The sequence below is a fragment of the Cupressus sempervirens genome, chromosome 7, assembly GCF_028749045.1.
Source record: "Cupressus sempervirens isolate cs-2001-9-10 chromosome 7, ASM2874904v1, whole genome shotgun sequence".
Taxonomy (NCBI): Eukaryota; Viridiplantae; Streptophyta; class Pinopsida; order Cupressales; family Cupressaceae; genus Cupressus; species Cupressus sempervirens.
In genome coordinates this window covers 754,681,897-754,705,783 of record NC_143124.1, presented here as the reverse complement: position 1 = coordinate 754,705,783, position 23,887 = coordinate 754,681,897, and the positions used below count along the sequence as shown (strand labels likewise).

At 35.3% G+C, this 23,887-nt stretch overlaps 1 protein-coding gene across 1 annotated transcript in view; it reads left to right on the top strand.

Moving 5' to 3' along the window:
- The first annotated feature begins 2,405 nt into the window (after positions 1-2,405).
- The window catches only part of ATG12A (Ubiquitin-like superfamily protein), a 46,059-nt gene continuing 24,577 nt past the window's right edge, over positions 2,406-23,887 (top strand). Inside the window, exons 1-5 of the mRNA XM_089792840.1 lie at positions 2,406-2,540; positions 2,729-3,022; positions 3,121-3,179; positions 19,389-19,457; positions 19,753-19,815. Of these exons, the coding sequence (XP_089648966.1) occupies positions 2,995-3,022; positions 3,121-3,179; positions 19,389-19,457; positions 19,753-19,815 (219 nt within the window). The 5' untranslated portion in view covers positions 2,406-2,540; positions 2,729-2,994. The remainder of the gene's footprint in view (positions 2,541-2,728; positions 3,023-3,120; positions 3,180-19,388; positions 19,458-19,752; positions 19,816-23,887) is intronic.

The window sequence follows — 23,887 nt, the reverse complement described above, 5'->3', positions numbered from 1 at the left end:
AAAAATAAAAATAAAAATTCTATAGCTTATGCATGTTTCACTCATGAAGAATGTTGTCATTTTCTTGAAGAACATAATTACGTAATCACAAAATGTGAAATGATGGGTGTTTGCAATAATCTTGAATAATTGATAGAGCCATCGGCTTTGAGAATTCTAAATACCTGGGACTCACCTGACTGTGTAGCCAAGAAGATGGGTGATGAGGTTTGAGAAAGGAATCATCAGTAATATGATTCAGTATTAGATATGACATAACAATGTTTATCACTTTAAATATGAATAATTAAGAGCTCATGCATAATCCTGTTATGTAATCTCCTGCTACCAAGTCGTATGGTGAGTTAATTACTAGAAAACCCAATGGATGGCAAGAAGCCCCTTGTTAGTTCCGGGTAGGGAGGGCCTTTCTCGTTAGAGATTGTGTGGGGATATGTTGTAGTCTGAGGTTGGGTGGTTAAGCCCCTAACAATGCTTCATCTCTCTCAAGATGTTAGATATGCGTCAGATAGAGATAAGCCAAGTAATCAATTATTTATCAGGTAATATCATTTTTATTTATGAAGAGGTAAGATTAACTTAAAGTATCTCATTGTTAACATCATTTTACTTTTAAATATATGATTAAATATAAGTATATTTCTAATTCTTGAGTTACTGTCACAGATAAGTAATCAGAAGGAAAAGAAATTTGAAGCCTTAATTGAATGCATGACAACTGGAACCTTAAATGATACAATGGTAATGAAAGCCCTAATTGAGTCCATGTTATCAAAAGCCCTAGTCGAATTCGTGGTCGTGGAAGCCCTAAATTGTATCCATCATTGCAAAAGCCCTAAATTGAATCTATGGTAAATGATGCCCTAATTGATACAGTGGTATGTGATGCCCTAATTTTAAATAATAAAAGTATTTAATTGTATTTATCCTTGATTATAAGATAACAGTTGTTAGATGATAGTTGTCATGTGAATTTGTTATAGTGTATTTATGGACTAACCCAAGTGGTTACAGAAGCATCACTAGTTTGATTCAAACTCAGTTATCTGAGGTATGTGGTTTTCAATTTTTGTAGTAATTTCATTTGATGGTAATTCAAGTTTTTAGTTAAGAAATTTTGTATAACTATTTTTTAATGGTAAATCTTATTCACATGAACATGAATGATGTAACTGCCTTCCTATGAAATCGAAATTATAACTGTATTCCTAGAGTATGTTGAATGATAAATTAGACCTCAAAAATCAGGATGTTACATTGCTTCTGTCATTTTCTCGTCTAAGCTTAGGAACTGAAAGAGAAAGTAAAAGAAATGCCCCAACATGAACCTTCTCAATAATATCAAAAGCTAGGAGTGTGTCTATAGTTATATATTTACAAACCTTTCCAACAGTTGGGATTGGGGACAATTTGTTATGTGTGAGTTTTTAAAAATATTCTTTAGAAATTATAGAGAAATTTAGCATGGGCAGCTGATATAATAAACAGAGAAAACGAAGAAATACCTGATAAGTCTTATATTTGTGTTGATTACTATTAAACTTTTTATGATTTTTTTAAAAAAAAAATTCTTTTTATTCTTGAATTATATTATACAATATTTGTACTCAACACCATTTAAATGTCTAATATTTCATTTTGTATTGCTTCTTTGCATATATAATTAAAAGCCCCTTCTAATATAGTGCATCTAATGTGCTGCACCTAATTAAACCGATAATTACGATTTATGTATTATTCATACTGTGAGAAGGATTGTATAGAAGGAATTAATAACATCTACATGATTTCACAACTGATGAAACTAAGAGCAGTTGCATTATGTAAGCCAAATGCCATCTTTTGTGTAGTCTGTTTATTCGCTAATTCTGTACTATTTTGTCATAGACAAGATTTACTAATGAATTCCACATATTTGCACTGCTCAAATTTTATGGAAAATCCTACAAGTTTTACCTATACAAAAACATTGTACTATCAAATTTGGCACACTTACTTTTAATTACATACAATGCTTCTATCAAACATTATGCATGCTTATAATGACAATTTCCAATCATATTGTAAACTACTATTCAGGGTCAAGAATACCTTTGTTGTTAAGCACTTTTATCAAACATCATGCGTGCTTCTAATGGCAATGCATGCTTCTAATGGCAATTTACAATTATATTGTAAACTATTATTCAGCTTAAAAACACCTTTGTTGTTAAGTACTTTTGGACTACCCTAGCCATTATTGTTTCATGACCAAAAATACTCTATATTATAAGAAAACTATTTTGAACCCTTGATGATCTATGCAATTTCATACAATGATAATATTTATAAAATATTCTATGGACTTACCTCTTGCACCTCTTAAAATAAGTACTAGTTATTATTACAAAACACTCACGAACTTCCACACCTCTTCAATATACCCATTAACAGTAAACACTTATGAAACCCATTAACGGTGAAGTGGGATTAATATTGAAAAAGATCTTTCCTCGGTGCCAAGCAAAGGCCGTTGTGGGGTATTGGAACCTAATTGACAGGTATTCTCTTCCATCCGCATGCAATATTAAAATAAAGCACTGAAAATCGTTTTTGGTGACGTGGAAATCTAATTGAATTGTGTTCAAATTTTGATTTGCACTGGTTTATGTTCTTTCTTTATCTGTTCTCTCTCTTTTGGTTACAACTTACTACCATTTCAAATAGCTGACAAATTACCACGATGAAGGGGACTATTGCGGTACTAACTGCAATATCGGTTTCTCCGATGATCGAATCTGAGCTTGTCCATGCCATCGGATATACTATCAAGCAAGAGAAGAAAATCGAATTCGTAATTTCAGGTCCATAGATCTTTAAAAAACAAGAAGAAAATCGAAATCTCGAATACCCAGGTTAGGCTATCTGTAGCTGGTCCTTTCTCCTCATTTTGACTTCAGGTGAAATTTCCATAATACTGGCTTTTCCAATATACAAAGAATTGGTAAGGTCTCTATGGCTACAGACGTCTCGTCTCGCAAAGGTAAAACATAGAGTTGTGATATTTGAACTTGTGCTTTTTTTTGGTTCGAATTTTTTTGTTTACATAAAAAAATTCACTGGGACGGGAATGTATGGCAGTGGTAATACTTCTCAAGGCTACAGGGGACGCTCCAATTCTCAAGCAATCAAAGTTTAAGGTACCTACTATTATTTTCTTAATCTCAGGTTAGCATTATATTGAATTTAGTTGTTTTATTTGTGTTTATTAGGAATCTAAGTGTGGCATTAGAGTGGAATAGGTGTTGTAGGTGATATCTGGCCATAAATTTTTGTTTGCGACGAGTGAGTGAGGAAATCTGTTGGAGCCCTCATCCATTTCAAAACAATGCAAAACACCCTTCAATACAATCTAGAGGGAGCATAAACTTCCCAACCAAAGAGCCTGAGAGACCGGCTGCCCTTTACATGTGATGGTCAACCACGAGCGGAGAGCACCCTCCTTCCTTTTTGGGAAAGAAGGGTTTTCACGTTCCATCAAGAATCCTTAAAATTTTTATTCACGACTTCCAATATTAATCTTTTTTTTTCTGTCTTCCTTCCTCTGCGCTTAACCGAGGACCTAAAATTCGCTTTGGACTTTAATTGGTTCTGTGTGGAAAATAGTATATCTGAAGAAAAGCCAATCGAACATCCTCCTCTCCAGAATCTTTTCAGCACCTGTGGCATCCTTTGATGCGTTATCCTCAGGAATAGCAGAAAATATAGCCTCATTATGAAATCAACACTCAGTCCAAAAGGTGCTCTTATCACGCTTAATGTCCATAACCTTGCAATGTTCTGCACGAGGGAGAAGGATCACAAGTAAAGTCCTCAGAATTTTGTATCATGAACTCATGTCTGGGTTGCCAGCTTGTTCATAACTTATTGTTCTTGTTGCTATCAAGAATCAATCCGGAATTTTGTTCTTGTGTCTATTTCAATTTTGTATTTTATTATTACATTCACATTGACAATGAATTCCAAATTATGAATGCATATTGTGTATTGGCTATTGAAATGTTGTATGTTAGGGTTCCATGATGTTTAAATGTCATGCTTCATCCATGTTTTCATATGAATCCAATGTATATATACAAGTTCTCCTTTATATTTTAAAATTTCCATACATTTTATATAGCTGTCTGCTTTGCCGTCCCCAAACTTGGCAATTTTGCAGTCCCAGAAACTCGTCTCCTTGTCCCCTGCTGTCCTCATCCAGAAACTTGGGGTAATCTTGATTTGTTCTTTATCAATTAGAGTAGTGCAAAGCTTTTGGACCCAAGTGGCTTATACTTAGCTGGTCCATTATTGATATCTTGGAACATTTTTTAATAAAGGTGAACTGGCAACATTAAACGGTATTCCATTTGCATTTAAGAAGTATGCAATCGCTGCATTAACTATTTCTTAGCCTTGCATATTAAGTAGTCTTCCAATGGGGTTTGAGCTGCCAACATGTGATTTTTTTGTGAGATTGTTATGTTGTTACATCTCTAGAGGACACATTTGCCTCTGTCTCTTTATTCTGATTATGAGTTGCAGCAATTGCCCCTTTTGATGAAGCACAAGAGGAGGTCAAATTATAAACTTTCCTATCAGCCTTTTTTGATCCCTTTCTTATAGTATCATTCTACCTCATTTGGACAAGGATCAACACCTTTTTAAGTATGTGAAGGAAATGAATCCTCACCGTCCAAGCTTACATTTGATTGTGGCTATTCCACCTGTACCTTTCTGCCCTGGAACATGATCACAATACTTCCATAACAGATACAAGACTTGTTTTCCCACCTGACATTCTACGCAAAAAAATATCAGAACTGTTGGACGAATTAGAACTTTAGTTTCATGTTTCAACCTTTTCATTTTTATCATGTTTCAGTTTTGTAGTCTAACTCTAAGCCAATGAAGAAAATGCAAACAATTATTCTTTACTGCTTGTGACAAAGGGGGAGCTTTAAAATAGGGTATGGACATCCATAAAATAAAAAAAGATAGTGGAAATTCGCAATTGCCTTCATAGACAATTATTCAAAATATGGAAGCATAGACAAGGCAAGTGAACTGTTTGATTGACACAATGCCTCAAAAAGATGCATTCACTATTCTTGCGGACATCAATTGAAATTTGCAGGTTATGCCAAATATGTTGACAAATTTGTTGAAAACTTCATGGCATTTGATGATGTCCTACGTTACTGGCTACTGTTGGCAAAGCTTGGATACTGGTGCAGGTAAAACATGGGTACATGTATGGTTTGGGTAGGGCTCCAGTACAGTTTGGGCACTTGGGTTTGTTGTGGGTCCTTTTGACCCACAGTGAACAAAATGACCCACAGCAAACCTAGGCATCCGCATAGTACCTAGTGCTATACCCAAGCATGGTTTGATACATTAGAACCTTAGTTTCACTGTCCATCACTCTGGGCATGCCATTTCCCTTATCTATCCAATGCCAACTGTATTATGACTTTGTAACAACACTTTATATCAAAATATGCCAGCAAGCAAACAAGTAAATATCATTTCAGTTGCATATGTAAGCTGTATTGGTGAACATAGGGTTAGTAAACTTTATATTGACTTTAAGATCAATTTCAATCGATTTACATATGCATATGTTATTAAAATTAGCAAGTTATGCACAAAATGTTAATGGATTTGTTGAAAACTTCATGGCATTTGATGAGACTGATTTTTTTTGGAGGCATCTTGTTAAATGGTTCACATGCCTTATGAATGCTTCCACATTTTAAAATGTCCCATTTTTATGATGTCTAATGCAATGAAACAAACTTGCTTTGTAAACCATAAAATATGTGCAATTAATGATGTAATGATTAATAAATAATTAAGAAATGCAAGTAAATAAGCAATAGCTTTGAGAAATGAATGCATCTAAATCTAAATTTTTCATGCAAGAATCAGATTTGAATCTGAAAATAAGAAATTGTGCAAGTGTAGGATATGCTGGTTGTTATGAAGGGACTGACGTTGTTCACTCAATGGATATCAACTACTTCAAACACTTCCTACCAAATAAATTACAAAAGGAAAAGGTTTAGAAAGCTATTCTACTCCTAGAATGCAAGACATGATGAATGTCTTTGTGACTCTACTAGACTTACTTTAGCAGTAGACATCAACCAAGCTAGTGCGATCTCCTAAGGTAAATGTGAGATGTTCAACTTCAAACTATTACCATTCCATTAATACCATCCATCAATGCGTATAAGTGTGCAAGCAATAACTGAAGTCGAGCTTATTAATATACCATTTGACTAAATAAGGCAAACTTACAATCAACAATCAGCTAGTGATATTTTCTAAACAAGTTCAACAAGGATGCATCGAAAATATCTTCCATTCAACTAAAACTACTTGTTATCAGCATGAAATAAATTCACTATTTTAAATTAGTAAATGAGGAAACCATGCAATACTTCAAAGCAACACAAGTAATCCACCACGAAGACCAACAACAAATTGGCAATTACTTCAATAGCATTATGCAAACAATTCCAACAAGTCTCTCCTCTTACAAATGATAGGAGTGGGGTTTTTATAGGAGCCCCAATTACAACGAACGATCAAGACTATTTAAAATCAATGGATTAACTCAAAGAAAATCCTAATTAGGGTTGCTGCGAATATTAAATCCTCATCCCATGACAATGAAGCACCACATTGTGGGCCAATGGGAGAAACTCAAAAGTACAACCAATAGGAAGATGCTTAGTCATCCAACAACTTATCCTCAAAATTTTGTATGCCTCCGTCTCTTGCAATTGTTATTTTAATTCTACTTCCTTATCCATAGGAATCTTCATTGTTCTTGTAATTCTTTGTCCTAGATGTCTAGACCTTGTGGTAGCTGAATTCTCTGCACTTGGACCTTCATTGTTTGGAATACCTTGTCTATTTGTTCATGGCAATTCTCTTGATTTGTGGGTCTTATTCATTTTCCTTGCTTGTGAGTCTTGTTCTCCTTCCTCTTGGAGTCATGAAGTTTTCCTCTCCCATTGTTTGGGATATCCTTGATACCTTTATACCTCATAGGGACAGATTGGAGTCCCTAACAACTTGTCCTAGAATTGAATCTTGTTTGATCCTTATGGAAAATTAATGTGAATAGGGACAAGTTGATCTCCCTATGAGATATCCCTTATTCTTTAAGCGTTTAATCAAGTGGAAAGTTTCCTTGCATGGGGCCACATGAATGCCATTGTAGCCTAGCCCCTGTTTTACATACCTAGTCTTTGAGTGGAAGATGGACTTTTTTAAGGACTTTGTACTCAAGATTATCTTAATTGTTCTATCCTTGTCCTTCTTGCTTATCAATGGCTCATGTAATCACTCCTGCAAAAGAAAAGAAGGCACAAAGTTAATGATTTTGTAAGGAAATCCTTAATTTCTTGATTTTACCATAAATTTGGAACTTTATAGGTTAGAAAAATCATATTCGAAGTCTACAAATTAAACTTGGACCCAAATATGAGAGATTTAAAGTCTGAAGACAGTTTTTTGTAATTATAAGTCATAATCAGATGGATAATGCATTAAATCATGACTAAACTGATCCATTTGGACCTTTTCATTAATGTAGTAACTCCGATTTTTCTGAAGAGAAGTCTGCAACTTACTCACCTAGTCACTCTTTACTCTGAAAATAAAGGGATTGTTTGCAAAACTGCTGCTCCTGAACCCTGCAATGCATTTGAGTGGGTGACGAGTGGATTTGAATTTCTTATGATTTTTCTATAAAAATTGAACCGTACAACAAACTTACATCCTTACCAATTGCTCGCATTGGTCTTAGAATTTATGTTTGGCCCTGGTTGTGGTCTCTCAAACAATCTTGTTACTGATTTTAGGATCTCTGATTTCTTCTTGCAAAATCACAGCCCTGGGTCTGCATGCTTTTCTTTCTTCAATTTTGCCTATATCTTGATGGGTGCTTGACCAGTATTTAGGCCTTCTTTTGCAACATTTTTACTATGGGACCATTGCCTTCATATTACTGTCTCATTGATGGACGACTTGATATTTGGCTGTAGGAACATTTTATCTCAGACCTGTACAAGTCTGATTTTCTCTTATTTAGCTTCTTTTTATTTCCTTTTGCTTCCTTCTCAAATTGTCCAGCTCTCCTTGTTTTCCTTTTGACTTTAAGACTTGGTCAGCTTATTGTATTTTATATGCTGCTGTAGGTGGTCTTTTAAAGGTGTTTTTAGCTTGCATCTCCCCCACACAACCAATGTGGGAATAAACTTGCATTTTAAGAATTGGTTATGAGACTGGTGCAAAGTTGAATGCAGCCCCTTGGAATTCGTGTAAAATTGTCAATTTTATTGAATCCATTGATTATTCAACTTCTAGCTCCAATCCTTCAATTTTTTGATTTAACTTTAGATTTTTTCCTGTGCTTCATTCGATTCTGGAGGTGGACCTTTGATTTGGAGGAGAATTGCTTGCATTTTCATGGATTTTTGTCTTCAGATGTTTAACTACATGGGGCTGGGGGAAAAATGACCTACACTAGGGCAAGTAAAATCCTTAAAATTTTTCTCTGTGAATCTGCCCAAGTATCCATGGTGAAAAATCAATTGGTAAGGGGACTATTCCCGCTTTCTCCCATCACCTCTTCATTAATTCTCATTATTCCCTCAAGGGAAAATTGATTTGCACATGGACATCTAAAATCTCTCATATTTTCCTTTATTCCCTTAATTCTCCATTAAAGGGTAAATTCAAATGCCTCAAGGACTCCTATCTTTCTTTTCACAAAGGTGAAGTTGTCCCTATGAGGGACTGAGGGAAATTCTACTTGCATAGGGACAATGGGGAGATTCATCAACCATAAGGGCTTCCTCCACTTTGTGCTAAAAAATATTCTAGTGTTGTACTTTGGGAAATATATCCTGTCAAGGACAAAGGGGAAATCCTTGTCCACAAGGACTCTCCACCTAATTTTCTCATCAATTTTTTTTTAAAGTGTAGAGTCGAAGGGAAAATTGACATGAATAGGGACTGTTTGCATTACTTGATTGTTTCCAAGTCCAATAGGGTGAATTTGAACCTTATAGGGACAAATGACCCCGACACTTAGTTTCTTTCACTTGTTCATGTTCTCTAGGAGTGGAAAAACAACCTTTTTAGGGACTTTTGTGATTTCTCAAATGGAAATTCATCTTTCGCAGGATTTTTTTTTTTTTTGGAGTGAAAATCACCCTTTATAGGGACTTTGACCATTTTTGAAGAGGGAAATTCTATTTCCATGGGGACTAAGTGCACTTTTGGAGTGCAATTTCTATTTTCATAGGGACAAAGTGCAATTTTATAAGGAACAATTGATTTTCATAAGGTTTTTGTATATTTGAAGTATAGAAAAATAATTTATATAGGGGTTTTAAATCCCTATCCATAAAATATGCAATTATAGTGTATTTTAAATTTTTTTGTTTTTTAAACCATTGCAACTTGACCCAATGAAACCTTATTTGATACTCTTATCTGCATTTGCAACCCAGACAATTTAATCACTTAACCACTCTTCAACCTCCGAGCATTGAATTGTCACCCCAATTGCCAAAACCCAACAATTACGAGCGGAAAGAAAGTCCCCATTTACAATGGGGCGATGGTGTGAAAATCTCACAATAGGAGTCTTAGCCTAGAGTCAAACTAAGATCCAAATCACAATTATTCATTTTCATAGGAGGAAATAGCCACCAAAATCCAACTTCTTTCTTAAAAAACAATTGGATGCAGTTTATGATTACTTCCTCTTGTTGTGTTTGATATGATTTGATAAGTGTTGTTTTTAGAGGATCACTGCAAATGTAATAGCACTACCATTATTTTTGGTATGTGTTTTTTGAGTGCACGACCTCTTCCATTTATATATGTGGTTTGAGACAAGAAGAGACATGTCCCTTTAAGGGATATATATATATATATATATATATATATATATATATATATATATATATATATATATATATATAGAAGGTTCCGCTCTCGATTCCTGATTGTTCTAGAACTAGAGTTCCCGACTTGCCCTATATATATATATATATATATATATAGAGAGAGAGAGAGAGAGAGAGAGAGAGAGAGAGAGAGAGAGAGTTTAATTGTCTAGTGATGTAATCAGTCATACCAATGTATCGTATGGTTAAATCAATCCGACTGAAGCTACAACATTAACAATAAGAATATGCAAGAACTAGCTAAAATGCTAAGAAATTTACAAGATTAGCATACAAAAAAAGATACAGAACAAAAAGCTAACATAGAAGTTCAAATTTGGAAATGAGAAAGAGAACAAAACCCATCACTGATAGCTGGAGATGTAAGTGCTGGTCAAGTGTGCTAGGTGTTGTCATAACTGATGCAAATTTCTTGAAGCACATGTTTAATGATAATTGAATCAGTTATTTTGTTGTCATTGATGTCAACTTGATAGTTTGTGATGAATTGTTTATCAGGAAGTTAAGCTCTTACTATGTAGGTGACCAATCAAGTGTGTAGTTGATTTGTGTGACGAGTTAGAATGCATTATTGGTATGGGAGATTCAAAGATGTCTCTTGTTGCTATGTTTGTAATCTCATGCATTGTACATTAGGAATGAAATGAGCTATGATTGATTGAAGTGAGATAGTTTAATCGAATTGATCAGTTCATGATAGTCAATGAATGATTTCATTGATTTATCAAATTTGTGTAGTTTCAAGTGGTGAAATCCAAGGTTTATGATGTTTACTAAGTTGTTTGATCAATGTCAAAGCTATGTTTGATTTCGTTTATGGGAAGACATGTTTTGGATTGATTGACAAAGTCCAAGAAGAAAATTGAAGAATAGGTTGAATGTTTGTGTTTGTTCTTGAACCGGTAACATGTAGGCCCTTTTCGGTAGATCTTTCACAACAATGAGTTGTTTGATGATGTGACAATGACGTGGTATCAAAAAGTTTTGAAGGATCGGTTAAACATTGGAGATTGTGATGGAATTTCTTGGAATTGTGTTTGTTCATTTGAAAAAGTGAAAAGGACAAATGTTTGATGTCAGATCGATGCGTGATTGAAAATGTTGATCGTGTGGTACTAGCTTATGATGAATTAGAGTTTGGTAATAGTTTTTGGTAAAAGATAGATGGATCTCATGGGGAATATGTGCACGGTTAGGGTTACCTAATGATGAAAAGTATAAGCATATGGCAGAGTGTTAGTTTGCAAGTGAGAGAGAAGAGATATAGTGGTTGTGATCGACGAGGGTTGTGCAATCAAGCTAGTAGTTGAATGTCTGCTAGGAGATGTAGATGGTGATTTGAAAAGGATACGTTTAAGTAGTTGCGAAGTGCTATTTCTCAGATCATTCTACTTGGTTAATCCTAATAGGTTGTCAAGTTAAAAGCCTCTAACAAGATCACTTCTAATAGGATGAGCAAGATCTGAAGTTAATTCATTTAATTGGATGGCTCATTGATTTGAGTTAAAAAAATCCTCTCACAAGGCTATTCCTAACAGAGTAAAGTTCTTAACAAGTCTAAGGCAAATCCCTTAACTCGGTGGCTCCTAATAGGGTCTGTTCATAATTGGACGTTATTGTGAGCTCCTAAGAGGGCACATTTCGGACGAGTGCGAAATACTTGTAGGTATCAATTTCCGTCATGGTTTTTCCCTCTAATCAAGGGTTTCCACAAAAAAAATCTCCATGTTATTGTGTTACTTGTGTGGATGTTTTTATGAGTTGTTTCATAGTTAGTTTCACTAGCTAACAATGGAATGAATGAAGGAATGATTAGATGCTAGCTTAGAGATTGGATAATATTAGTCTTGTGAAGTTGTGATAAAAGTTTGAAGTTAGTACATTACTGATTAACCCCCCCTCCCCTCTCAGTAATCTTGGAACTTGATTATATTAACACTAGGCACCATAGACTTGAAGGCATTTCCATCAACTAAACTTAGGATTCCGGATGAGGGTTTTGTATAAGACCATTCCCTCCAAAATTTAGCCAAAAAATGTACATGCACTAATAGATATAGTCCCAGGGTTTTTTGCCTATTCAAAATCTAGAACTGCATGTCCTAGTTTTCTCTCTACAAATCTGCAACTTTTTGCTGTTGGATCTGTAACCTGCACACAAAAAAGGGAAAAATGGTTGTCTTTTATAGGGGCTAGGCTAAGGCAAAGCCTAACTACGTATTAACATTAGAAAGTAAAGCTTACCCATGTAGGGCAGAGGCTAAATCAGAAATGAAATGGTGAATTGAAGTGCAGAATTGTAAGGTGATCACCTTAAGTTTGTGAAAGGTGGTGATGCAATGCTCTTTGGATGAGTCCTCCGTGCAATAACATGAATAAATCATAACATAATCACTCATGAAATCAAACTCGAAGATAGCTTGATGCTTTTTGTATACAAATTTTCTCTTGATGAAGAAATTGTAATATCCCAAATGGATATTGACCCGATCTTATCTCATAAAATACCAACAATATAAACCATTAGATTCTCATAAAATACCTTAAAATATGTTATTGCATTATACCTCAGCAATACAATAACTAGCATTCAAAATCCAATCTTAAACTCAGTTTTACAGTCATATTGGAATACTAAGAAAAGAACCTGTAAGCACATGTGAGACACCTGATGTGACGTGTCCACGGACAATGGGTTTGTGTCCACTATCTACTAGCACAAGGGTTTATGTCCTCAAGCTGGATGAAAGCTGAAGCTTTCCAAATAACTCTCTCAAGAGAGAAACTAAATTCTAAATCATAAACCAAGCATAGAGAAATGAACTCCTTTTAAAGACCCTACCTGTGACTCTTCAACTCTTGTATTCTTGTCCGTCCCTCATGCCAACTCATCTCTTGTTCACTTCTTTAATTAAAAATTGACTTAATAATCCTGTATTAAGTCCTCAAAGGTCATATATGGGGTTGGCGTATTAGTTTTTAATGCCCAATAAAAGGGGACATTACAGTCCTCCCTTCTCAAGATTCTCTGTCCTCAAACAATTGCAAACATGTGACCATGATACCTGGGTCCCATATGAACGAAGGATTGAGACCTGCAAAGCCATTCACTGTCTTCCCATAATAACAACACATCAAGCGTGCTAATGCCAGGATCCCAAACCTTATTGTCATGACCATTTGAGATAGAAATGTATCAAGGAATATGTATATCCTAGTAGATGGTGACGATCCGACATAAATTGTTGATGTAAGAAACAAGCTACTCAATAGCTGAAAACAACACCATGGGCACATCAAATACCATACTGTCATCATCAATTTGGAGAATCCCGAAGTACATAGGTGCTATGAGTACGAATGAAGCTGAAAAACCATCCCCTATGATCCAAACATAATTCTCATCAATTCTCCACCAAGATCTATTCGATGGCTGACCTATGAAATCCATCCAACTCATATATAGGTTAGATTCGGGAGCCATATATGGGTTGGTCAAAGGATGAACAGCCGTAGTCAATTCACCACACTGATTTTGTGACCAAAGTTCACTGCTAGGAACTGTATTTGGATCAATATTTTGTAAGTCAAAATCATCCTCTTCATGACAAAAAAGAGTTCCCTCATTTACCTCAAAGTATTATTGGAAGTCCAATCAACATCTACTTCAAACAAGGGGTTGTCTACAAGTTGAATGTGATCTGAAGTTTTGGTACTTTGTCTTTTGGGACAACTATCCAAGTCATAAGTCTGCTGAATGCTATCAAGTTCATTAGTTACTTCTTGGAAAACCTCCTACCTCTCTTTACTCTCATGCTCCCTAGAATGATTTGTAACCCTAACCAAATTTTCTGCTTTATGAAGAGCAATCTGTGTATCATCCAATGCCTCATGAGTATACTTAAGCTTCCTGTTGAGCTCCATAATCTCATTCTTTCCCTTATTCAACTAATCAACATATATTCCTGCAACCTTAAGAACACAATCCCTGTTGGAAAACAAACATAAATAATCTGATCTCATTGATTCAAGGGCTGTTTTGACTACCTGTAAATCAACAACAAGTCAATCTCCTTCCGCTCCTTTTTGAGCCTTCCTATGGAGATCCTCAACCATCCTGTGAGTGCTGTCATAATGTACCAAATGCCGCAATCATGTCTTCACTAACCTTCAGCTGGTTCTTTAAGGCATGCATCTCATTATTGTTATGTTGAAGTAGCTCATCATCTTGCTGTGTCATCTTGGATTGTTCCTCTAAATTTATATCATGTGTATAAGAAAAACATGGCTCATTGCACCTCTCAAGAATATAATCATAAGCCTTAATTTCCTTGCTCCTTTGATTTGAATGCAAAGGAAAAGCTGTTGCTATGACATCATTCGTATTCAAACATTCCTCATTCAAAGATTTCAACATGTTGTTCCCTCGAGTAGAACCCACCTCATCAACATGTTTGTCAAGGCTAACCTCCAAATCACCAACATAGAAACATGTCTGTTCCTTACCCATATTCTCCCCATCGCTGGTTTGAGTTACTTTACCATCCTCCTCACTGTTATAATTCCCATAAAGCCTCATAGGAGTCCCTTTCACTGGTAAACCCATGGAGATCAACTCACTATTTGTCATGCGATCTTGAAATTTGTTCCTTCTATGCTTAGTCACTTCATAAAGCCTCATAGGAGTCCCTTTAACTGGTAAACCCATGGAGACTAACTCACTATTTGTTATGCGATCTTGAAATTTGTTGATTCTATGCTTAATTACTTTCTCCACAAGCGTGAAGGCTACAGATGAGATCATCAACTTAAATAGGCCCTTGCAATGTTTGTGTTCCCCTCTCCAAAAGGCTAACAAGGTTGACTACAACCTCTTGCAAATTTCAACATCCACATCAAGAATTGAAGATATAATAGTGTGCATGTGAGTCTTTATACTTCCTTAATGGTAGCTCCTAATTTCAAACAAGAAATATTCTAACAACTGAAGAATTAAATCATTGCTTTCAAGGTCAATCATGATATAAAATAACCTCATCTCTGCCGTAATATTCAAAATATGAACCCTCTTGTCAAAAGTAGGGTCTTCATCATCATGTAACCCCTCCAAGTTCTTCACTATCAGCTGCAAACCTTTCTTGAACACCGCATCATTGTAGGCTGTCGTAGGACATGTTATTCACATAATCTCATTGAGACAAGAGGCAATTACAAGCCTCACATCTTTATGGGGATGTTCCATAAACTTGGGTTGGACCAAGGTAACCATTGATGGTTGTAAAGACCAATTTGTGAGCCTACAATCTCTATACTCTACATTGGTCAAATATGTTTCTATCTCTTCCAATTTGGAGGGAACACCATTTGAGGATTCTATGTGTTCTATTTGCAACCAAAGTACGTATAACCAACCCAATTGTTTTTCTTTCTGCAAGTTTCTTAGCTGTTAGCCATTAAAGGTGTCATTAAATTCTGAAGAAAACACTTGATTTTCAGACTTTCCATGACTGCTTCAATTACTTGTGCTTTTGTTTGATTAAAGAATGTATTTCCTTCTATAGTGACTGTTGAAGCAAGATTTCATTGTTGTAAATCACCCAATTGCATGCTGCTTATCACCTAAGTCCTGAGATTACCTCCAATTCAGAAAACAAATCTCTTAGAACTGTTGTAGTTGTTCAATCTGTTGGTATGCTCAGTCTGAAAATTAATGACCCCTCCCCAGTGCCACCTGTTTCATATGGTACTCAGGCCAAGTTGTTAGTTGATGACCTTCCCTTAATTTTTTTTCTTGCCCACCGCAATGCTCATATGGCAATAAATCCAATACTTGCATCCCCAATGGCTGTCATTGTTACACCAATGTAAGATCCCCTTCTACAATTGATGCAAATTTCAATACAAATCACAAGCTTACTGCCCAGGCATTAAATAAACACTTTGCACGGAGATGGAGTTTACACTTATCCTTTTCTCAAACAGTTTGCTTGCATGGCTGCAGTAGTGTTTTTTGAGAAAACTTTATCAAAGGAATATCCTGAGTGTTTGAGCTAAGTTTCTTTGATTGAAAAGTGAACGAAATCCTCTACTACTCTGCAACTCCTGTCTCTTAGCAGACGTGACCCCAGATGTCAGCCCTATTCTGTGATAGAACTCCAGCCAAAGATGGTGACTACTGAATAAGTCCCTTAACAAATTCCGTTACCACCAGAAACTCTATAGCTCTTGTAAAAATTTGTCAAATCATTGGCATACTCAAAAAATGTTTCCATTCCAATCTCCTACTTATCAAATGTTTCCAATTCAATGTTTAGATCTCTTCACAAGTCGTTCATTTCATTTGAAATTCTGACAAAGTAGCCACATCTTCGTGATGTTTCTAAATGCTCCTGATGGTATTATACTTCATCAAATTATTGGCAATACTGATTGAATGCCCCAATATTATTATTGCTTAACTTTATTGCAACCTAACGGCACCAAATTATTTTTCCTGGACTCCTGTCAACTACGTGTCATCTTATAGCAATAATTATGTCATCATGTTTTGAGAGAATTCTGCTCAATAATGTTTTGCTCCCTTTGTCCGTTGTTTTGGAAAATAACGCTTCTGGAATGCACTGCTTTGTTGATTGCCAAAAATAAGGGCTCCTTCCTAATATCACAACGATTAATGGATAAACTATAGTGTTCAGGCAAATATTTCTCCCGTTCAAAATATTAATATTTCCAGTCTCCAACTATAGTCACCGCTACAATTCGATATTTGGCTCCAAACAATATATATTGTTCCCTTTGTTCATTAAAAATTTATCGGCAAGATAACAAACTGAAAATACATTATTACTTAGGAAAAATGTGTACTTTTGTTACAAATGTAGAAGAATACTTAGGACTACAATGATTGCTATTGCCTTTACAAAATATGAAAGTCTCTTTGTCAAATGCTTGCAACTTGTGCGAGAAGATAACCATACAATTCCTAGAATCTTCAGAACTCTGGAAGTTGCCAAGGTAGGAGAGTCCCTAAGATCTCACGGTAAGGCATATATCAGACGTTTATAGACTTAAAGTGATCCACACAACACTTTCATTGTCTTGTGCCTTCTTGTGCTGTGGATACTGCTCCCCACACTTGTCTTTCTCCTGTCATCTCCCTAATAGTGGGTTCCTATAATAAGTTCTATGCCTGGAAGACAAATAGAAATGATTGTGGCAAAGGAAATACGCTAATAGGTGCACCGATGAGAAAGTCGCTATAACCTAGTAATTGCAGAGTAAAATGGTCAATGACATTGCACTTAAGTTATATCATTTTATTTCATGTAATATCTTCAACATTTCCCAACTATAGTTCCTGCGGTCATATTTAAATGTGTGAGAGCCACATCTTAGGATCCTCTGATAAAGTATTCATCTCCCACTTTATACGACGTCCCATAAATGAATTTATATTTTCTCCATGCAACTTCAGAAATGGCTATAAAACTGCACACTATATTTAATCGAACTATATATTAATATGCCAATATTGAATTGGGATCTGGAAAGACTCTCACAAACATAAGCTCAACTGATTAAATCTTTATTTATTATTGCAGTTGTGTCTCCCTTAAAAGTTCATTCCAAAATAGATATGGAGCCCCACAACAATATTTGTTGCCAATCTTAGAGTATGGCTTAAATAGTGGAATATATGAGTCGTCAAAGAGCAGCACAAACTCATAGCTAGGTTCGATGATTTCTCAAAACATTCCAGAAGCCGCCAATATTGAGAATTTTAATCCCCCAAAGTTTGTTTAAAATTCAACCCAAAAACCCCTTTTCCAATCCAGAATCGTGAATAACACTTTGAATGAGTTCTCAAAATTTGACCTTTAAAATCATCTGATAAAAACTTCAAGACTACCAATATATTGAATTTTCTGAAATGAATCCTTGAATAAAATTTTAGAGGTTGACAACTTTAATAAAAACTTTCTGAGGATTTTTTGAATAAGCTTCACAGGCTGGCAAGATTTTTAGCTCTGATACCATTGTAATATCCCAAATGGATATTGACCCGATTTTATCTCAAGGTAATTCTTAGAGCATAAACATACGGAGATGCATTATAAACCAACATTATAGACTAGTAGATTCTCATAAAATACCTTAAAATATGTTATTGCATTATACCTCAACAATACAATAACTAGCATTCAAAATCCAATCTTAAACATAGTTTTACAATCAGATTGGAATACTAAGAAAAGAACCTGTAAGCACATGCGAGACACTTGATGTGATGTCTCCACGAACAATGGGCTTGTGTCCACTGTCTACCGGCACGAGGGTTTATGTCCTCAAGTTGGATGAAAGTTGAAGCTTTCCAAATAACTCTCTCAAGAGAGAAACTGAAATCTGAATCATAAACCAAGCATAAAGAAATGAACTTCTCCTCCTTTTAAAGACCCAACTTGTGACTCTTCAACTCCTGTATTCTTGTCCTTGTCCCTCATACCAACTCATTTCTTATTCACTCTCCTTTAATTAAAAATTGACTTAATAATCTTGTACTAAGTCCTCAAAGATCATATATGGGGTTGGCATATCAGTTTTTAATGCTCCAGAAAAGGGGACATTAGAGAAATACCTGGTCTTGAATGAAATTGGTAAATGTGTGCTTAGATCAAAATGAAGTAGAAATAAATTAATAATGCCTTTATATACGGTTCTCAAGGTATTTTCACATCTAGGCCGACTTCCAATGGTTATATACAAAAATTGAGATTGGATTTTAAAGGGGGAAAGTAGACACTAAAAACGGCTCAAGTTTTTGGAAATTTTGTATGGACTATGACACCCAAATAGGTCCATGGTGTCCAAAAGGGGCTAAGATGCCCATGATTGACATAGTCCTGCCAAAATTAGGCTTCTGAAAGGGGATTCATGAGCGTTGGGGCTGGTGATACCAAGTTAGGTCCTAATTTAAGCATTTGACATCAGTGGGATGCAATAGGGCCCAAATAATCCTTAAGTGAAAGAAGGGGTTCCAAAAAAGTGTGTGAAATTGTAAAAAGGTCAATATTTATGGTAGTGCACTTCCAAAAGTAAGAACCTCCACAAGATCTTAATATGCATGTAGAAATTGGCCTAAAATGTCAGCACCAAAGCATTGATGGAAGTTATAAAACATGTACTAACTTTATGTATCTTCATGGGTTGAATGACAACTTAATGTGACATTTTAATGAAATTGTTGCTTTGACATTCCATTGCTCCAAAAATATTGTTGTCTTAACTTGTTCATTTCATATGTAAAATTTAATATTCAAAGAACAGCTTGAGCTTGCCTTGACCTCATTGTTTATTGTTCTAATTTGAAAATTATAGATTGGAGCAACTGAAAAGTTTGCCAAGGTCATTGACTTCTTAAGAAGGCAACTACACAGGGACACTCTGGTAATTGCTACTCCAAAATTATATTCTTTGTAATTATCAGTTCATTTGAGACAGGCTTTAATGTTGCATGGAATGTGTGAATAGTCTAGGCTTTCAGTGATTAATTTTACATCTATTTATCAAATGATTTGTAGAAATATTTCTTTGTAAGTCTTTTCTAGGGAGATATTAGTGTCAACAAGGTCTCTTTCCACATCTTTCTTTAATTAGTATTGTTTTCTTTGATGAATATGAGATTTAGAGAGGCTTTTTTATCCTTAAAATCACTAATTTATTGATTTGATTTGGTGTACAGTTTGTGTATATCAACAGTGCCTTCTCTCCCAATCCCGATGATTCTGTTATTGATTTATATGATGTAAGCTTATTCTTCCATCTCTTTTATCTGTACTCATTTATTTCGTGAAATTTGACATTTTTTGCCACAGTAGATGGGCATCTTTTTCATCTTTACCAATAGACCTTGTGCTACAATATTTTCCAGCACGCCAAACTTAAAACTTCTTCACTTCTTCCTCATTTGTGGAATATTACTAATGTGCATTTTTAATTTAAGATTCTTGCTTTTTGAAATCATGTTACATAGCAAAACTACTGAACTGCTATATAAGGATCCAAATGAGAACGTTGGGTCGTTTTGGGTAAAAATTTGGCAGTTTGTCCATATCATGTTGGCAGAACCAATAGTGGTGAAAATTTGCTCCAAGAAGGTATGTAGTTTTTCAAATTGAATTGTTTTTCGTGGTCTAGCAGGTCTAGTTTGATTGGCATGACTGGTATGTTAAATTTTGAACCAGAATACGTTAAAAAGCAAGGAACTGAAACTGAAAAACACAAAATAAACAGGAGCACAGAATATTATTCTGGGAAAATCCTCCACTTGAGAGTGGAAAACCCAGCCCACAAAATCTTGATCCTTTATTGACTTCTCAGAGCCAATACAATGTTCTTCCACTTATGATTAAGGACTATGAAATATATATTGATTGAATGCACAATAAAATCACAGCTCAATCTCAAAACATTCACCAGAAATATGTATCGCAGACATAAACAAATTTGAAGGAACCAGAAGAACGCATAGCTGCTTCAGTAAATCTGTAGCAACACCTCAAAAAACTGTGTAACACATTCCTCGTCATCGGCATATACGATGGAGACTTCGCTCAAATTGAATGAGTCTTTATGGTGGAATAGAAGAAGGCAGCTGTTTCAAACATTATCGTTTCACTTCATTGTTATTTATAGAACAATGATCATTGACCGTTGCCATATCATGCACAACAAATCCATAATGCCTAGTTGTCCCAAGCACAATGCCATGTCATCATATAATAAGAAGAGAAGAAGCTGAACAAAATAAGAACAATATAATAAGGAAGTCAATAACAATAGAACTGACAACCATGATGAGGAAGTTGCATATTGATACTAGCTGTGCAGTGAAGATGAAGTTGCACATTGATACTGGCTAGGTGGTGATGAACAGTGAAGAGAGTTGTAGACACGAGAGCAAATTTAAACAGGAAAAACATAGACCAGAGTTAGGAACCAATCTGACGTAGAAGAACAACACTGAAGGATCAATATGCAGGTATGAAAAAAATCTCTCGCAGCTACTAGAACATTAACACTCCCTTTTAGCAAGAGAGAGATTATTCATGTGTCTTGGTGTCTCTTAACATGGCAAGCATAAGAAGCTGCAACCAAAAAATGTCAATAATGTAAGAACCCCCTGTGGCTCTAATTTGGACAAAAAACTGGATTGCTAAACCAATGATAGATATAATTTTTAAATTCGGATGTTTAACTTTTTGTCAAACACTTAGCATGCAAGCTTTGATACCACTGCAAGAACCTTCTTTGGATTCTAACTTTGAACACTGCTGCAATTTGTGTTTGTAATACTTCCATGTAATAGAATAATGTGTTAGCTTGTTTTTACCTCTCTCATTCATATGAGTGCCTGAAATCAACTTTTACAGTGAGTTGACCTATTGCCAAACACTTTCCATGCATTCTAGGAAGGCTACTATTCATGTACAGCAAAGGGAAATTTTTACAAACACTTGTTATGCGTATGCAAGTCTGAAATCTTTGTCAATAGCACTGGACAATTTGTCAAACAGTTACAATGCAACATTAACCTATTGATCACCGAATGAGAGTATTATATTGAATATTAAATGCATCTAGAATTAATTAAAGAAACGCTGAAACCTGGAGTTTGAGCACTGGCAATTATGATCACCAAAGCAGAATTGCAGCTCTCTGGAAATCACTTGTAACTTGATGCCATTCCTTGGAATGAGTTGTTAAGGCACCTGTTATGCATATCGTGCCTTCTAAACCTCCTGTCATCACTCTCCCAGTCCTCACGTGGTCCTTATATATTCAGCTGCTGCTGATAACATCAGACACAACTATGGTATAAGGCTGCGATTTAGATCAAACAACCCTAGCCATGGCTTATTGAACTCCTTGGCTCCAAATGCTGAAGTTTTCTCAAATTTGGAAACTTTCTTAGCACAATCCAAACCTCTGATTTGAAGTTCGAGCAGACATAATTCACCTAGTGTTTCACAGATTCAAAGTGATGAAATTGTGAAGAATTCTCAATTCTCCATCAATGTTGAAACCTTGTTTCAATCTCCTCTCTAAAACAAATTCTCAAATGCACAATCCTGGATGGTCCAAATTCCTCATGGAAGGCACTTATAATTCTTCACTAGAACCCGACTTGCAGCTTCTCCTTCACACTTCTCATAAAAAAGTATATTTGCTTTTGGTGCACATTTAAAATATAATAATCTATTATATTTCCCTCCACCTTAATGATGAAAACGATCCACCTTTAATGAAATAATGATAACTTATAACATAACATTGAATAGCTTCGCAATAAAAATTATTAATTAAGTTATTACTTTATTAATAATCAAATAAGCGGAAAACCATGAATCAACCTTTCTTCATTCTGTCTGCGCCGAGATGTTGACCATTTTATTCTTCATCCAACCCACTGACTTACCAAAAATAGCAAGGCTCCCTCTTGATCAACCTCTGACTTACTATAAGTAGTAAGTATATGAAACTGAGCCCGAACAAAGTCCAATCTGAGCCAAATGAAGACCGAATTGGAACATACTGGAATTCTGGATAAGACAAGAATCTCCATTAACCAAGTCTCTGTTAGGAATTCAGGTCTTTTTTGGCACTTGGATGAGTTGCTGAGATGTTGTATTGATGACTAGTTTTGTCATTGATGACAACATATATTTGTATGCTCATGACAGACACAAGTTCTGTATATCATAGGTTGATTATTAGTTCAACAAGGTTAGTTGCTGACAATATTATGTATGCGAGCTTACATGTGTAAAGTAGAATGAGTATAGATATCATATCTAGGTTTGCTATGCTTTATATGAAGATTTGGTTGAGTTACAATTTGTTTGGTGAAGACTGGTAGCATACCAATGTACAAGGAATAGTGATATAGATAGTTGTTGGCATTTTGGTTATGTCTTTTTGGGAAGCAGGAATTAACCATGGCAAGCTTAGAAGGTGATAGAAGACTTGTTCGTGCACGTGTGTTTGTGATTGGGAAGTGTTTGGATTATTTTGAAAAGGTTGCTAATGATTAGTGTGTGGTATATTTTACTGGCAGTTGACTATGCTAAGGAAACTTGTATTTCATTATTGTAAAATGTAATATCTTTAATTGTAATGTGTGTGAACCTTATTGTAATGGTTGTAATAATGCTTATGAAGGTGTGTAGGCCTTAGTATGGACCTATGTAATTAAATGTACATTGGGGAAGCTCTAATAGGCCAACCTAATTAATTAATTGTAAAGGGTATAAAGGAAAAATGTTTTCCTTGGTTGAGTATCATGTATGCAAGTGAGATCAATTGGGTATGATGTGAGCTTCTATGTTGATGATTAGAGTAGAGCAAAGATGATGATGGTTGATTGAGGTGAGCTTTAAAGGAATTGTTTTGACAAGTAAGTTATAGATTAGTCAATTCATGTTTTTGGATATGTTATCTTGAAAGATTGTCTTTCGGATTTGTTGGAGCATTTAGGCAATGGGTCTAATTGTTTCCTTTTAGCCTCTAACAGGGTTGGAATCTTCTAACCAAGGTTCAAAGATCTCCTAACAGGGATCTGTCCTTTAACAAGGATTCTTGTACTAAATGCATTGTATTACTCCTAGCATGGTCACATCCTTTCACAAGGAACTTAGGGCCTGTTTGGCAACGAAAATTAGACTAGAATAGGCATCTGTAAATTCATAAAATTTCAAATCCTCTGTTTGGGTGCGCCAAATCATAATTGAGAACAGGAATACTTATTCCAATTTTGACTAAAAAATGAGCCTTTGCAATTCCACCTAAATAGGTGAATTGGAATATGTATTCCTATT